The sequence below is a fragment of the Cyrtonyx montezumae genome, unplaced genomic scaffold (genome assembly GCF_038088225.1).
Source record: "Cyrtonyx montezumae isolate F1298 unplaced genomic scaffold, pur_monq_1.0 scaffold_17, whole genome shotgun sequence".
Lineage (NCBI taxonomy): Eukaryota > Metazoa > Chordata > Aves > Galliformes > Odontophoridae > Cyrtonyx > Cyrtonyx montezumae.
The window spans coordinates 4,371,504-4,389,540 of NW_027071903.1; the positions used below are offsets into that span (position 1 = coordinate 4,371,504).

At 35.7% G+C, this 18,037-nt stretch overlaps 1 protein-coding gene across 1 annotated transcript in view; it reads right to left on the reverse strand.

The window, feature by feature from the left end:
• CDH8 (cadherin 8) overlaps positions 1-18,037 on the reverse strand; it is a 135,775-nt gene that overhangs the window by 62,008 nt on the left and 55,730 nt on the right. The window contains exon 5 of the mRNA XM_065733133.1: positions 7,272-7,391. Coding sequence (XP_065589205.1) covers positions 7,272-7,391 — 120 coding nt within the window. The remainder of the gene's footprint in view (positions 1-7,271; positions 7,392-18,037) is intronic.

The following is an 18,037-nucleotide window of genomic DNA, read 5'->3' on the forward strand; positions in this document are numbered from 1 at the left end:
CATTTATGCATTTTTTTCTGTTCCTACTTTCTTTTTGAAGTAGACCTTGCAAGCTTGTCATTGTGCATAAATGAACAGTACCTTTCTTTCACTAGATATGTTATTGTTCAAGAACATCACTATAAGATAGGACCTTCTATAGTACTGCCATTTCCATTTCAGATGAACTTGGATCTGAGTTTTACAGTATGGCTTTCATCTCTTACTAGAGACTTACCAATTCTTTTTCCCTGGGAACAAGTTTTCACTGGCATAGTGAAAGGGTCACCCTCTCACCAATCGGGAATGAATGCAGTAAATAACTACATAGGTGCATACAAAGGTGCTTTTTAGGATTTTATTTCTCAAGATTTTCTATTAATTCTCCTAGCCACTTTACTGAAAGTAGCTTTTGCTTCTTTTTCAGATGTTTTCCAGTGTAGCTCAATTCCTCTCTCCTTCAGTCTCTTGAAGGATAAAATTATTTATATACAAATCCCCTGTTTTTCTACTCAGCATGAGAAAAATTGTCATACTAATTATCTCACTAGCTTCCTAAAGTGATAGAGGTATTACTCTCAAATGCAAGACATAACTGTGGCATTGTTTTTCTTTTGTTACTACTATTATTAGATATACAATGGAAGTAGAATTCACTTTTTTCAAATGTCAGTCTGTCTTGATCTTAAGTCACTCATCTCTACCAACCACAGCCTGTCAAAACTGCATCCAAATCTCTCCAGAATGATTTTATACTTTCTTTATTTATCAGAAAATACAACTTTTCCCAGAACTGAAGGACCCAACCCTACATACCTTATCCATAATGGTTGCGCTGTACAAGTAAAAAGCAAGAAATGTAGGACTGACCCTTGGGTCTGCTGCAGCAACAGTTTGTTACTACAATTCCCTCTCTAAATGGCTGTCACCAAGATAACTCTCAGAATCAACATTGCTCTGTACAAACACCCAAGCACAACTCCAAATGCTGCACAGCATATTCAGCATGCAATGATAAGAAAAGGTTCCTACTAGTTTGAAAATGCACCTAAGTGCATTAAGTGCTACACAGAGAGATCTAAAGGTGCTGTAACCAAGAGTTAGTGATCAAACTCCAAAAATCCAGCTTGTGCTTGAGGTGATCCTGCTACACTGGGAGCAACACTGCTATCAGGGCCACATTAACCTATTTTACATATGCTATTGCACACATCTGTCTTCCTGCCCAGGAAATTAGCTCATACATCTTATTGGCTAAGATAGAACAACATCTACTACCCATCCCAGCTTGTACTTCCACAATAGTTTCAGCTAAAAGATTAGTAATTGGCAGGGATAACACAGCTGCTCTAAATAATGTTCCATATCTCCATCAATCCCAGCAGAGTTAAAATCAAAAACTATTTGGAAACCTGTCTATTTGGAAAAAGACTGATGAACATGAATTATATCTGTTCCTAAAACATTACTTTTCCTTACAGATGAATATCCTGTATCAAAACTATTTTCCCATCTTTATGTAATCTGAAAGTGCTACCTTGTCATTTTATCATGAATAACTACAGAAATAGTCCACATGCCTCTCTTTTACTAACATCTCTCAAATATTTGTAGTGATTTCATATCCTCCTTTAATCATCTTTTATCCAGTTTATACAAATTAGATACAATCAATCTTGTATTCTAAGTCGTGTTATTTAGTCCCTCTTACCTTAGCTACTCTACTTTGAACTTTCTTCATCATCTCAGTATTCCTTAATATGATGCTATGTCTCAACAGCACTACATACAATAGTGTGAGGGCAGCTTGTGCTATTATTGTTACTAGCATCAATAAAATGGACATTAAGAAATAGAAAAAAAGAGAGAGCGTAGAACATCAGAAAAACATCCACAGTGAAAAGATTGTGGACGTTTACTTTCATTACCTTATTTATTTTTATTCTGCTGAATTGTATTTCAAGGTCTTGATGCAAGAGGATAATAAAAACTGCGAATAAAAACAGAAGATTCAGACCTGACTCTAGCTGAATGTCATTTCCAGTCCTCCTTGGCCTACTCTTTTATATTCTGAATTTCAGGTACACCGAGAGCCTCACATTAAACAAGGTGGTCCAGACAGGGCCATACACTAAGTCATTAAAAGCACTGCTGAATACCTTTGTTGGCATTCTGGATGAGGGGATCAAGTGCACACTCAGAATGTTTACAAATGACACTAAGCTGGGAGGAAGTCTTGATCTGCCTGCAGGTAATAAAGGCCTATGGGGGGGGGGGATCTGGACAGGCAGGATCTGTGGACTGAGGCCAGTTGTATGAGGTTCAACAAGACTAAATGTCAGGTCCTGCCCATTGGTCACAACAATCCCATGGAATCCTACAGGTCTGGGGAGGAGTGGCTGGAAAGCTATGGATCTGGAGATATTAGTCATCAGTTCTTGATGGCTGGCTGAACACAAACCAGCAGTGTGCCTAGGTGGCCTAGAAGGCCACTGCGTCCTGGATTATAGTGTAGATAGGATGAGAGGTAATGGCTTTAGTTTCACCAGGGGAGGTACAAGTTGGATATTAGGAAAAATTTATTCTCAAAAGGGTGCTGAAATATTGGAACGGGCTGCCCAGGAATCTGTCCCTGCAGATTTTCAAGGAAAATGAAGATGTGTCACTGAGGCACGTGGTTTAGTTGGCATGGTGGTAGTGGGTTGATGGTTGGACCAGATGCTCTTAGTCATATTTTCCAACCTTAATAATTCTATGATTCTATGGTTTAAAAATTATTCTTTTTCGTATACTGTAAGGCTTTATCTTTGAATAATACATTGCATTTTCCAGTGCATTTCGTGTAATTTGCCTTGTTCATATATTTCACGTATGTGTAGGAGTGACATTATTTAAGTTCATGTGAAATATAAATAAGAGAGACACAGCTGAAAATGTATTTTCTCTGCCATCCCTATATTGTAGAACACAGTGTCACTTCATATTATGTTCCATTATGGTAATCTTATTTTAAAGTTGACAGTCATGATTTAATACGTTTGAAAAAGCTTAGAAGTGAGAAGCTACTTCTAGGAAGCCCCTCTCTCAGCATCTTGGCTGTCAGTATTTTGATTACGAGAGAATACACACAACTCGTATAATAACACTCAGTAGTCAGCAAAGCTGACATCAGTTAGTCAGATGAAACAATAATGACTATATTTTAGTTCACCGTGAGTTCTGTTATTAATATGATATCATCACATTGCAAGCTTAGCCATTCATAGAAAATCTGAATCTTTGTAATGTATTATTTATGTTTGCTCTCTAACCAATGGTCATACAATAATTCACTTATGATAAGGGTAAAAATATTCAGAACAAGCCATTAAAAAAGCATTTACCCTAAGCCATATTCAGAGTACTGAGTGAAAAATAACTTCTGAATTACCTTCTTTCATGTGCCTATAACTCATACCAAAGAATGTGCAAACTAGAACAGAGCAGTATATGTATTTTTCATCTAAGGTAATGGAAAATTATTGTTTTATGGGTCACTTATCAGTACTTCTTTCTGTACAGCCAGTATTATAGAATTGTTTCAGAATGGAGGCTGAGAGTACTGTTAAATTTTAACCAAGAATTGATTCATGCAGGGACTACACCTAGTTAATCTCAAGTTAGCAAGAAAACAAACAGAAAAGCAGAAGATCACATAAATGCTTCCTTCCTTGGATTTACCCCCAGGAGTAGCAGCCCTTTCTACCATAGGCATGAAGGACACCATAGGCATCTCACACCTCTGCTCTCTCTTTTTCATGTTGCTCAAGAGTACTACAGAAGTGATAATTTGGACTATTCCTTGTGGAGTACTCTCAGTCTACCATTAAAACAAAGCAGAGAGGTAAGATGATCTTTACTTTGAGACAGCAAATTAGGAAAATTACAGTTTGTACAGCTTATCTGTGGCTATCCTGGTGTTGGTAGCTGCACAAGATCTAAATCTAGTCTTGATTTCTAACAAACAAAGCTAATAAAAAGCCATTAATCTAGGAAAAAAATGTTAAGTAGCTATACTTCAGTATCTGAAGCACTCCTAGAAATGAAAGATAACGTCTACATCCTTAAATGGATCAGTTTAACGTAGCCCACTTCTTGGAATACTGATTCAGTTCTAGGGAAGACAATATCTATGTTCAAAATCAATTGTTTCAAATGTATTAGAAAGACTTTTCACTTAACAAAGCTCCTAAACAAACATAATAATGGACAGAAAAATAATAAAAATAATAGTAAAAAAAAAAAAAAAGCTCAGGTTTGATTTGTTTTAGACAGCAGTAATCTACCTAACTTTTCCCGTCTTTCACCAGAAAAATGTGTCCAAGCATCTTCCCACATGGATACTTTATCTGGGTTCCTGAGAACTACAAATGAAAACGTAATGCTTTTTCTTGGCCTAGTTACTAGGAGAAAAAATACTAGCTGTGGTTGTTCACATTGCTAGTGTTAGATAAATATAAGGAAACAAATGAGCACCTGTATACCTTGTGCCTGCTTTGGAAATATTCTTTTAGTTAAAATGCACCTTCTACCCTATCTGTCCATGGTAACAGCAATGCTTTCCAAATTATACAGCTGCTTGTGTTTTATGCACCACTACATCTAGAAGGTGAAATATTCAGTGACACAAGGTACTTAGTATCTCAGTATAATACTATCAGCATTTTGAGACTGTGTGTAACAAATCATAAACTCCCTCTGGTATATAATAAACATTATTATATCCTTGCTCTGAAACTCATGTATTAACAAGAAAATGAACTGTGTAGTTATATTCTTCTGAAATCAATACTTTTCTTCAGACAAACTATGGCTATAGGTCTGCTGTCTCTTAAAGCAATTTTTTTCATCATGCACAGTATATGGCTGCAGTATCTACAGGACTACCTGCATCTGGTTTGCTTAATGACTAGATTTTTACGTATGTTTGTTGTTTATATATTCTAGACAACAAATGGATGCTGGAGAGCTCTCTCCATTTTGACATTTAATATGGCTAATAGAATTCTAAATCTCCAAGTGTATCAAGGTAGGCCACAAATTTTGAAGAATTTGAAATATTAAACATTACAGACAATGAATAAACCCTTTGAATATGACAGAAGCAGCTGTATACTCTTCAATTTAACAAATTATCCTGTCCTTAGTGGTAAGAGTAGTACTGTACATATATTACAGGTGAAGACTGCTACATTTACATGGCAAAAAAAGAGAAGATGGTATCAGTGCATAAACTCATTCAGTTGTAATGATTTATAGAACGTAATCAATGCTCTACAAAGATCTAAAACAAACAAACAAACAGAAAAAAAGTGAGATATCAGAAACCATTTATTCATTCAGAAGAAATTCCATTACATGGAGCCACTTACCGAGAGAGGTGGCAAAGACAGTGTTGAATTCTGTATCATTATATTCCCTTTGAAAAATAACATGTTATTTTCATGGTAACTGAACTGCTACAGGAAGGAATATTTATAACTGAAAATGAAGGTAGGAGGAGGAATTTAATACTAGTGAAACAGGAGAAAAATCATGATTTTCAGGTTCACCAAAAAGCTTTGAGTTCTCTCTGGCTTTCACGATAATGGAAATGACTTTGCTGGGTAATGAATGGTTATTTCATTGGATTAAGCATAAGTTTTTAATGCAGTGCAAATAATAAACCAGAGTCAAATTAAACAATTTTTTAGGTCTGGGAAACTTTCTTTCAGGCTATTTCAAGTGAAAGGACTGAAAAATGCTTTAAATAGTTGGAGAACATACTCCATTTCAGTTGATGTGAAGAGGTAAAGCGGTAACAGTAAGCACTTTATGAACTTTCTAAGGTAAAAATAATGAAAGACCCTACAGTTAATACTCTTCTAATTAATACAACAAATACAAGCCATTGCTGAAGACAATAATTTGTTACAGAAAACAAAATTATATATTTCGCCATTTGATGTCAGGGATCTTTGCATTGTTATATTTACACGTGACATATGACAAGTCAGCCAGTATGAACTAAGGGACTTCACTGGTAACAACCTCTTGATACACTTATTTTTGAAATAAGCTACTGTTTTTTCACAGTACTGTGCTGGAGTTATAATTTGTAGAACTCTTGTTTTACATTCTGCAAAAAATCAAATAATAAATTATGTTCCTGAGACTGTTTTCATACTCAGGACAGCTTTCCTCCAGCCAGAAGAGAATAATTTAATGGATGAATCCTATTTGTTTATCTGCACTACCTACCTCAAGTCCTTGCAAGCTAGGGAATTTCTGGGATAGGAAAAAGACTTTTTCCCATGCAATCACAATCAACAGAATTAAAGAATTTCTAGATTTTAAAGAGTGCTCTTGTTCAGAAAACTGTGCAAATTTGATCTGTCAAAATATCCTTTAATAATTTATCCTAGTATTTATTTCATAACTCTTTTAATTTGCATGAGTACATGAATGTTTACTTCTGCTTTTACATCTTTATGGCCAAATAAATTCAGATGATTTTTTTGTATGCTATAAAGTGAGTTATAGTTTTATTCTCCTTAGGAGAACACAGCTGCTTTACTCAGAGTGATTAAAAGCAACATCAAGTAACAGATGAAAGAATATAACAAATAATATCAAATGGCTTTAAAAGAACACTTCTCAGATATAACTAAGTGAATTCTCTTTAAGTGTGACATGTGTGCAGCAAATGGGAGGGACTGGATTTATCAGCACCTCTTTCAGATGAGTCACTCAAGACCTTAAAATCATAGAGAAATAAAGTCATGCATGCTAAATGCATGCTAATAAAATTTCATATACTTGGTATCATGTTCTTTCTTTCCTCAGATCAAGCCAGTCAAGAAAGAAAAATTTTTAATGAGAACACACAAAATATTCATTGAAATTCCAAGCCAAACAGTATTTTCTTTAGATGGAAATACCACAGTGTCTTTTTGAAAATCACATTTTGTTCATTAAATTCTTCAGGCCAAGTCTTCAGTACCTGATCAGTTACAAGTCACGAAGCTGACTTCCACTACCTTCAGTTTTGCTTCAGTAACTTCTGTAATGATATTGTTACTTTTACTTGTGTTATCATTAATACAGATTTTTCTTTGTCTTTTCTGACTCTGATGGGATAAGAGTGAGATGCTGTAACTCAGTAATGCTGACAGACATACTTACATTCCCTGCTTATGTGTACTATATGTAACTTGTAAGAAGTACAGTCTTTTGAGTAAATATAACCCAGGATTTCGTATTCAGTTACCTACCTGTATGTGGCTCAATGGAAAAGTAAGGCTGACCTTCCAGAATGCTATAAACCAGTTTGGCACTGTTTCCATAAACGGGATCATCTGCATCTGTAGCTGTTACTTTAGTAACAAAGGTGCCTAAATAGAAAGAATGTATATGGTTAATATTTACAGTCTTCCTAGATATACACATTATTTGACCAAAAATATTTCATTTATTTGAAACTTTAAAGAAATGTGTGAGGTATGCAGTGATTAAAAATAAAGAAAATCCACAATAATAACCAAAAACAATATTAACTGAACTCCAAAAATGTCTTCCTTCGGGATGATAGATGCCAGCTGACTGAATTTCTGGGTAAAGGAAAAACCTTTCTAGAACCTGTATCATTTAAGGTTTCTTTGTAGAATGAATTTAAGGCTACCTGATAGATCTGTATAGACTTCAAGAATCATATCAAAGGGATATGAAATGCAAGGTTAATAATACAATATAATATGTTGCATTTAAGATTTGCAAAATCTCATTTGAAAGAACCTTGCCACATTACAGTGGCTGCGCAGAAAAGCAATAATGAAAGGGACTCTTTTTTTATTCTCTTGGCTTGCAGCCATAGCAATGGTTTGATGTGGCCACAGTGACAGTGTGAGGACAACATTTATTGTTTCTGAAATGAGTTCCTGTCACTGAGGGGTCCATTGCACAGAGAGAGTCATAAATTCCATACTCTATCCAAAATTAAGGGAGAAAAATTTAAAGAAATTACCCTCTTAATTTTAAGCAACATAGCATATTCAATTTATGTAATTAGCAAAACTGAATAAAACTCAGCAAGTTCTGTTAAACTTCATGCACAAAGCTTTTTTATAATGATGACTTAAATATATAATGACGACATTTATTAGGTTAGCAATAGACAGTATTTACAGAGGACAAGAGTAGGAAAGAGGTTAAAGGCTGAATGATGTTTCTCATGTTTAAAAACACTTATAGCACCCACCAAAATACTCTCCCTATCTAGGCATGCCTGTAAAATGTCTCCTCTTCCTTCTTAAACTTTTTGATGCTGAATCCAAGTTGTATGTCACTTTTGGACTGAAACAAAAAACTAGATGTAGAAGGGATCCCTATGGCATATGATTGCACTGTGCTCTTCTCTTCTTTCTCTGTACGTCACATTGCTGCCATGAATTTGGACAGCTTTGAGCATTAGAGTACATGCAAATTAGTAGAGAATATTTGCATATTTTGAGATCATTTGCATCCCAAACAGTAGCTTATATTTCAGAATTTCCAACTTGTCCATTTCAAGCACTGGGGCAAAACATATGGTCAATGGGATTTGGCCACACTACTCACGGACGGGAAGTTCTGCAGAGTCTGAAGTTATGAAATGTTTGCTTCAAGAAAAAAGCAAGCTCTACCATGGCCCCATCCAGTATGAAAGTGCCCCAGTAGCTTCTCTCCTGCTCAGCAGTGTCCAGAAAAAGCAGGGTGGCCTGGAGCAGTTGTACACAATGTGGAAGAGGAACATAATGCTAACAATATTAAATTGCTTCTGTCTTAGACAGATGTTTGCAAATCTTACAAACTTCTATAGGTCATCTGTTTTGAGGCCTAAATATTTCTGATGCTGAAAGTTGGGCAGCCTATCTTTTAGCCTCCAACTGGGTATGAAGAAAAGATTTATCCTCAAGTTGACAGTTTGGTTGTACAGAATTAACACTGGTAATTTATTCTCTGACTAACTACCAATTACAAACATGCAATGCCTGCAAAAAATACAGTACCTTCAGACTACAGATGATAAATAATGTTCAGGAGAAGAAAAACAGTGATCAGGAAGCAACTATAGGGCACACTCAGGGGCCAACGTGTAGGTTATGGAAAGCAAATGAAGTGGGTGACAATGGAAAAGTGCATGAAGCCTGAATTTGAATGTTGCAGGAACAGAGGAACAAAAGGATCCTTTGCACTTTGAACATGGGAGTCTCAAACATGAAAAGCTATAGCTACTAGAATTGTCTCACATATTTAAATGGCGTCAGCTCACCTTCTGCAACTCATATTCCAACTGAAAGTTTACTACTTTGTAGTTTCTACAGAAAGCAGTCTCTTACCAATCTGTCTTCGCTTTTGCAGAACTGAGGCTGTAGCCCTACTATCCCAGTAAGACATGGCCCACAGTTTAGAACCACTGTCCTGTGTGTGATACTGGTTATGAATGCTTCAGCACGGAATGAAAACAGCAGGTGATGCACTGGGTTTCAGTGGGAGTGGCAGCTATTATGATTTTTTTTGTTTTGCAGCCTACTAAGACAGATGCCTGTGAAGAACATCATACAATGGGACAAGGCTGGAATATGATATGGTTCATTCACAGAACAACGAACATTTTTGTTAGTGTATTTTATCTAGTGGATGCTTCACTTTGTTTCCATGATATTCTATTCAATACACAAAGGAAAATAAAGAATTGAAGTAGCTGACTTCTTTGAGATTGTGTATCTCTTTGAGATTTGCTTAGCTGGCTTTCATTTCAAAGGACTTTAGAAATAATTACATTGCTTGTTTAGAAAGATTTGATATAATGTCTATTCTTTTCTTATTTCACTAGAGAATTCCATTAGACTTTTAGAGATATTTATTTCAAGATTTCAAAACTTAAATGGGAATGCTGATTCTTTGATAAATGCATCCTTTATCCCAAGTGTTCATTAGACATAAAAGTTGAACACGTCTTAATAAAACAAGCAGTCACTGTCTAGCATCTTTTCCAATTCCGACACTCCAGACTTAAGACTTTCTTCTTGTGACAGAAAATAATTTAATCCCTTACTGAAGCAACAAACTAATCTAAAATTTATACGTATATAAAAACATACATAAAACTGAGTATTCCCATTCACTGTTTATATACATAAGAGAAGGCAAAAAATAGCATAGCCTTATTTTTCTTTTCCAGGTCACTTGAAGTGTGACTATAATCTTGGCTAATAAAATTAATGAAGGGAAGAGAAAAATAAAACACTCTCTCAGCTCCTAAAACCAATTTCTTGGACTGACAGTCTCTGCCACTCTGCACTTCATTTCCTGCCATCATACACAGTTCTGAGGTCTCTGAAATTCAGAAGTTTGTTCCCAACAATAAAAATTGCTTATAAAAGCAACAATTAAACAAAAATTAAGGAAACTGCCTCTACTACTGAAATCAGATAGTTAAAATTTAAGCTATGCTAAATCTTACCACCTTTCATTAGAATTTTTTGTTTTATGCTAGAGACTGATTTTCAAGACTCAAGTCTTGTGTGGGTGTGAAATGCCTCACGAGTACATTCACACTGGCAATAGAACATAAAGGAGCAAACTAAGTTTTGTTTGCAGCTGCAGAGGATGTTGCTACATTAGTGCTGCTCTGGTCTCACTGGAAGATGCTTAAGGACTAGATGAAATAGCTCCCTGTGACAGCCTTTTTCAGTTAAACACGAGCAGAAGATTTGGAGAACTGATAACATTTCCAAGCAAAGTAACCCTCCCAAGCCCACCTAACCCCCCCCCCCCCCCCCCCCCCCAGAAAAAAGCTATTATTTAACCATAGCTATTAGCTAAGCAATAATAATAATAATGCAGCAGAACAATCTATGCCTTGGACTAGAGCTTTGAATTATCAATATTTAAGTAGCATTTTACAGCCCTACAGACACTGTAGTTAGAAACTACATGCATAGAAATATTTTTACATGCATAGTATACTTAAAGTTCTAAAGATAAAAGTTTTGCATGGAAAAACCAGTAAGAATCCATTTCAGTAGTAAAAGCTCTTTAAAAAGCAATGTTCTGGGTTCTACCCAGCAAATAAAAAGCTATAGTTTCTGTTTCTGTTTAATTTTGTCCGCATTTGGCTTGTGTTTGCTTCTTCGTCAATGCTACAACAAACTCATTTAGCTAGAGACTATAAATTTGAAATGGTGCCATTTTTACAAGAAAGCTGCTATTATAGTCCAAGTCACTGTCGCCCTAATTACAATAATATAGCAGTTTTATATAATCTGGCCCAACAACCTAATCACTGTTACTTCTTTTTTTTATATTATATACTCAATATTGCCTTATGTAATACAAAATGCTTTTCAGATAAATGATGCAAATTTTAAGATGCTCGGTTTAAAATTTCTTGCATTTTTTTCTGAGGCACACTTTTGCAATGCTAATGATCCTGTGATTAAATATGGACTGTAAGGAGATTCATCAGATTTTAATTAATGAACACTTCTGATGTGATTTAGCTGTTAACCATTGCTGAGTGTTTTACCCTGTTAGTGTCAGGTTTCATAGTTTCTCTTTGCAACAGGCTAGCAATCAGAGACACAATTAAAAATAAAGGCATTTTTATATGGTTAGGTGAGAAAATCTGTGTTTGCCAGCAAACTAAGATTAAAAGCCTTCATAAAAGTAAGACGTGCTCAGTCAGCGCTCCTCTGTTGTTTTGCGTGTATTTTTATGTGCAAGTCAGGATACAGATTCTGCACATTAGTCAGAAAGAAAAATGCATATACTGCCACATGGAGTAGGGAAGCAAAGATTTTTCAGTGTGGTGGTGAAATAAGCGCACTGAAAAGAAATCAAACTTGCATGTTTGGAGGATGTAACACATAGTCAGTGCCAAAAATTTACATGAATCCATATTCAATGAAGCAACCATTTTGCTGAAAGACTGCAATGGCTGGTAAAAATGAAAAATGTGCCCATGATGCCAGTTAGTTAGACTATGTTTTCTCATTTTCCATAGTACTTCTGTTTTCTTTGCTTTTTTGACGTCCTCTTTAGTCTGCTCCACTCTTTCTCTCCTTTCCAGACCTTGATGGGCTGAAATCTCCATTTCATTCAAGAGATCTGATTACAAATCTGACAGGGCATTAAGAATGTATTTGCATGAAAAAGACCTACCATTATTTAACAATTGTTTTGCTTTTCTAAAAGGATCATTGTGCTTTAAAATCTCCAGCTAGATTTTGAGTTTGGCTGATAGTAGCCATGCAATCATCAATGGTCAAAGCAAAGCATTGTTTGTACTCAGCAGGTCAGATAAGCATTCTTTCCAAAATGAAGCTTTTTCTTCACTGTCCTTCTTTGCTATAATCTCACAGGTAGCATGACAGTTGTTGTCATGGTAACTATTTTTTATTGAATAAAATTGCAATAATCTCATAAAAACCTGTATAACTTCTTGACATGTAAATTATTACTGCCTCAAAGCCGAAGAAAGTTATTCATGTTTTTTTTTTTTTACCATCACTGATTTTTTTTAAATATAAAACCATAGTTTTAAACTTTATTGCCCTATATTATTCTGCATGAGGCCATTTCTTAAATACAAAATCTATTAATTAGAATTTTCACTAGCCAAATAAACACTTTAAATATGGAATAGAAATCTGCATAATGTACTTCAGCATTTCTTAAAATATGCAAAATACACACATAATATTATGACTGATATTTTAAATTGCATATCTTGGTGCGTATGTAGGTATATACGTATATTTGAAGCATAAACTACATAAACATACATATATGCAGGTACATTGTATGAGTGTTTAATTTTGCAGATTGTATGTTATTTCACTCCTCCCTTCTAAATCAGTCTGTCGATTTATTTTTCTTATTATTAAGAGCTGTTTCATTTCAAAGCTCTAAAAGCTCAACAACGCATCAGATCTCACAATGCAAGTCTTCTCCAAAAGATTCTGTGAGCTGAGTACCGGGAAAGGCTAATGAGACAGCTGAAGAGGGACAAAGACATGACAAGAAGATGCAAATCACAAAGGGAAGCAGTGCTGTCAGCGCATGGTAGTGCCAGTGCTTGACCTATCTGCTGTCAGGTTGCCCATAGAGCTGCAGATATGTAGGTATTATGGAAGAGCTTTAAGGATCGTTCTGAAAGCAAATGACAGGACCCTTCTATGGGTTTTTGAAGAGATCAACCCACACTTAGAGCACATAAATAGAAAGGCATTTGCTTCTCAAGTGTCCAGCGGACACTCTGCAATGGTGGAGACTTAAATGCAGGTGGAAGAGGGCACTCCAAGAGGTGATAAGGAGTAGAGTTATGGGCCAGAATGGTCCATTGAAAACAAAAACCAAGAAAAGACTATATATGCTTGTCATGCTAGAAAGAAAGGAAGCAAGGAACAATTCTATTATATCTATAATAGAATCCTGTACACAGCCACACCCTTAGGAGAAACAAGAAGGAAAATTTGTGTACTTTACAGATGCAATGGTGGTACATGGGTGATGAGCACCACATAAATACATTGAGAGATACAAGCATTCACTTAATCTTTTCTAAAGAGAAAAACAACAGCGAAATCACCCTACGATGATATTATACATGGAGGAATAACTCCCCAGGAGAAATAACAACATCCTCCACACTCCTCACTGAAAAGTTCAACTTATTGCTCAGGATGCTAGATAATTTTCTAAGGGAAAACCCTAGAAAGACAGGAAAATTAACTAATAGGGTAATTTGTCTTTCCTGGCTGTAATTTATTTGACTCTAAGTAGTGAAATACTGTGATGCTGTCATGATCTTGTTTATGATGATTAAGGAAAGGAAGGAGGAAAAGAGCATTATTCATACAACTCAGTTTAGGCTCAACTGGCTAAATCAGACATCTGGTTGTACTCAGCTTCTGTAATGCCCAAGGGAGAAAGAACTTCTCTTTGTTCCTTGGTTGACCAGAGATAAACCAAAATTTTACTACTCAGATAATACAAATGGCTAAATTTTAGTTGTATGCCTACTCTTTTACACGCATATACTCAAAATAGATCATACCAGTCTGTAATACGTCCCAGAACTTCATTCAAGTATGCCGGCATACCAACACTCAAATTGATCTCTCTTCATTTACATTACATCCTATATATGTATATCTATGTGAATTTATATATTAATATAGACATAGTATATATTTTCTGAAACAAACTGCATTTGATATATTTAAGGCTCAATTAAAAATTAAGCTAAAAAACACTCAAGAAACAAAGTATTGTTTGTTTGTTTTGAGATTTGAGAACTCAGTGCTGTACAGATCTATAGGAAATGTTAGACACTTGCGAAAAGAAAAGAGAGTGTAAATCAGAAGTTTGAATACCTCCACAGTCTCAATAAAAGAAAAGACCTGGGAGCAAACAGGATCAGCTTGGGCAGAAGCCAACATAATCACTACGATAAGCTACGAAGTAACAGAGGAAAATGCAATAAACTGCTTTCACCAGGAAAACTTTTTATGCAAGTGGGAAACTAAGTCAGGATTAGATCCTCAGTCAGGATTGGAACCCATACAAAGCATACAAAGTTAATGAAATCTTTTAAAAATGTTAATGTGCAGCACATGTGTAAGTCAAGAACTCTGAAAAACTGAATACCTTACAACATGTTAGAAAGAAACTTCTTATATTGCTCATATACCACTTTAAGGCAGTTTTATCATGTGAGGTAAATGGTGAAAAATATATTGTATGTAAATATGTAAGTGCAGAGGTATGGAAGGTGATTGCTATGAATAGAAGAAAAATGCCTTCAGTACATTCCACAGACAATGGAGCAATTGGCAGCCTTCAGCACTTTGCAGCTGTATAATGAGAACTGTAGGAAGCATGGCTGAGAAATCTAATATGCCACATACTTTACAATGTTTTTTATGCATAAATTAATTGTTTTGAGAACTCTGGTGTTGACTTTTTAACACTATCTTCTGGGAAATACAAAGGTTTTACACTGAAAATACATATTTAGATCTAACAGTGCAGATGACTCTTTTGCAATCATCCTTACTGATGTTACTTACTGCTTGGATTTACCTCACATGAATCTGATAAGAAAGGACACTTTATTTTCAGTTTTAGGGCTGACAGTTTGTTCTTGTTGCAACATAAAATGGTGCCATTAGAGAGCCTACAAGTATTCCTTTATGAATTCCCCTGGGGGACTGTATTAGAATAAAGTTCATAGCACCACAAGCAGTAGAAGTGTAAAATAAATTCTAAATTCAACCTTAAGAGTTCTGTTTTCACTTACTTTTTATTCTCTGTTTAGATATCATCTTTACTATGGAATATTAATTGAAATTTGCAAGAGATGTGGGAAAAAGTAGTTCTTCTGTTCAGGACTTTTGGGAAGACTGCTTGTCTCTAATCAATTGACTATTTCATCAGCATTCAGTCTGTGTGAGGTCCCCAGGCGAAGACAGTAAAATTGGACAATCACTGAACACTTTATTTCCAAGCAGAAAAAATGTACCGTAAGGGCTGTTGATTTCAATGGAAGTTTCAGGTTATGCTCAGGTGTATTATATAAAAAATATAAATAAAGGAAAAAGCAGTCCTGGCTTTTTACAGCAGAAAATTCTTTCATTTATATCTTTCTTTTGTGGAAACAGCAAGTGGCTGCAGCTTTTTGATGATGTGATTGCTTTGTTTGGTAGAGTGTAGCCTATAATGCCAGCAATGATAATCCAGGTTACAAAGCAGAGTCTGAATTATTAGCTCCTCGGGCCACTGTGGAACAGGCACATGGCAGCAGAGACCATTTGGGCCCCAGGGAAAGGGAGCAGTTGAATCAGCTGCCCAGCAGTACTCTACTGACCAATTCATGAGAAAGCCATATTGACATAAGATCCACAGGCAATTGCTTATCTGTATTCACAAAGAAACATTAAGTACTGCAGATTCAGCAACTAGACAAAGAAAGAAGTACCAATTCAGGGGAGGGGTGACAGAAAAAAATGGACTCTAAATTGGATCTGAATTCCATTTTCCCAAATGTCAAGACTGTCCATCAAAGAGATGCCTAACACAGGTCATCTGAATTAACAGTGCTAGTGGAGTATTGGTTTTCAGCATTGTAAGACTAAATCTTTTAACAGAATGATGTAAGTTATACTAATGAAAGTTTCTGTGAGAATACTACCACGCTGAATATAATTTTCTGACAGAACTTTCTACTTCTAGTTAGAATTTACTACCTTTCTGCAACTGAAAATCTAAGAGAATAAGTTCCAGCCCTTAGTTCGGTGGCATTTAAAAGAGCTTCAGTCTGACAGAAATCTGCACTGGTCTGCTTCCTCTCATCTGTCTGTTTTCCACTCAGGCATTATCTTCTGGCCAGCAAATGGGCTCATGTCACAAGCATTCCTGTCTGAAAAATGAGATGGCAAACTTTCAAAATCAACAAAGTAAAAAGCCCATTGCCTCCTTAAACATATTTTTCTTGAAGATTTGGAATATAAAATAATTGTTGCAAAGAATGGATTTCAAGTTGTAACCAAAAGAAAATGAATTAGAAGTCTGGATCAAGGATTTATTTTCATATAGTCTCAGAACAGAAATATGGGCACATAAAAATGAAAGCAACCACAAGGATGGAACTTCAGAACAAACTGTGACTATGTGAAGACAAGAGTCTTCTGAAAAGAAATGACTGTAGAACAGATTTTTGTAGATTACAGACAACTGGAGAAGGATGTACCTAAGACTGCCAAAATTCTCTCTGCTCTAAAATCATATGATCAGTGTACAGCCATGTCCTCTCGTCTTTCCTCATCCTGTGAAACCAGAGCACAAGAAGACCTATTCCTCTGCAGGGAACTCCAGAAGGAGCTATGACACTGATGTGATTCAAATGGCTTTTTCACATTGAGTTGATGAAAAGACAGAGACAAGTTCTGCCAAAGAAATCAATGCACATTTATAGCTCCATATTTTGCACTGGTAATTCAGGGCTTATTTCTAAACGCAAGATTGTCTTCGGAGCATGAACATTCAGGTACTTGCTGCTAGCAGGATTAAGGATTTTTAAGTCTTGTTCATATTAGCAGTTCTGTATGAAGTCAGTGAAAGAGCTTGGTGTGTTGAAGACTACACAGGTTGGTTAAAACCAAAGGGTAATATTACAAACCCCTAAAGAGAAATATAATAGCCCCATATGTGGTCCTCAAGCTCATAATGGTAATTTAAAAACAATAAAAAGCTAATGGCATATTCAGTCAGATCTCATGAGAAATGGGGAGTACACAAACAAAAGTAAATACATGGAAATACATTTTTAAAGCCTAAAACTAGACAAACTGGGGAGACTACAGTGTTGATACTGAATATAACCTAATCAATCACCTAAGGTTACTTGTGACCTTGCTTTTGCAATTGTCTCAGTCACACAGAATGTACAGAAAATTTTAAACACATGCACACTCCCTAAAGAAATCTCTAATGTAAAATGCTCTTCAGGAACAGTCTGTGAAGTTGATTATGCACAAGAGGAACAAGTAGAGGAACAAGACTACACGAGGATATACATTTTCCAACAGCTGTTACATTGCTGCCACATTTTACAACATCTGCTGCCTTCTTCCTTAGCTTTCCCACACCTTTTGCATTTACCCTTTGTGCTGATTTGTAGTTGACCCCAGTAATACAGTCCTTTTACTCTACAATTTTGTGACAAACTATCATTGATTTAACAGTCATGCTCAGTGCCTTAAAAATCAATGAATACATGGAGGGGGGAGGGGGGAAAGATGAACATAGTTAAGCGTGGTGGATCTTGATAACATTTCAGGTTAGATTTTTATCACAGCTTTCTGATTTACAAGTTACTTTCTCACTATTTATATCAGACATTGCACCTGGATATCGCATTCAGCAGATTCTGTCCCGCAATCATTTTGTAAAAGAAATAACTTGTTTGGGAGAATGGAAAAGAAAAACTATGCTA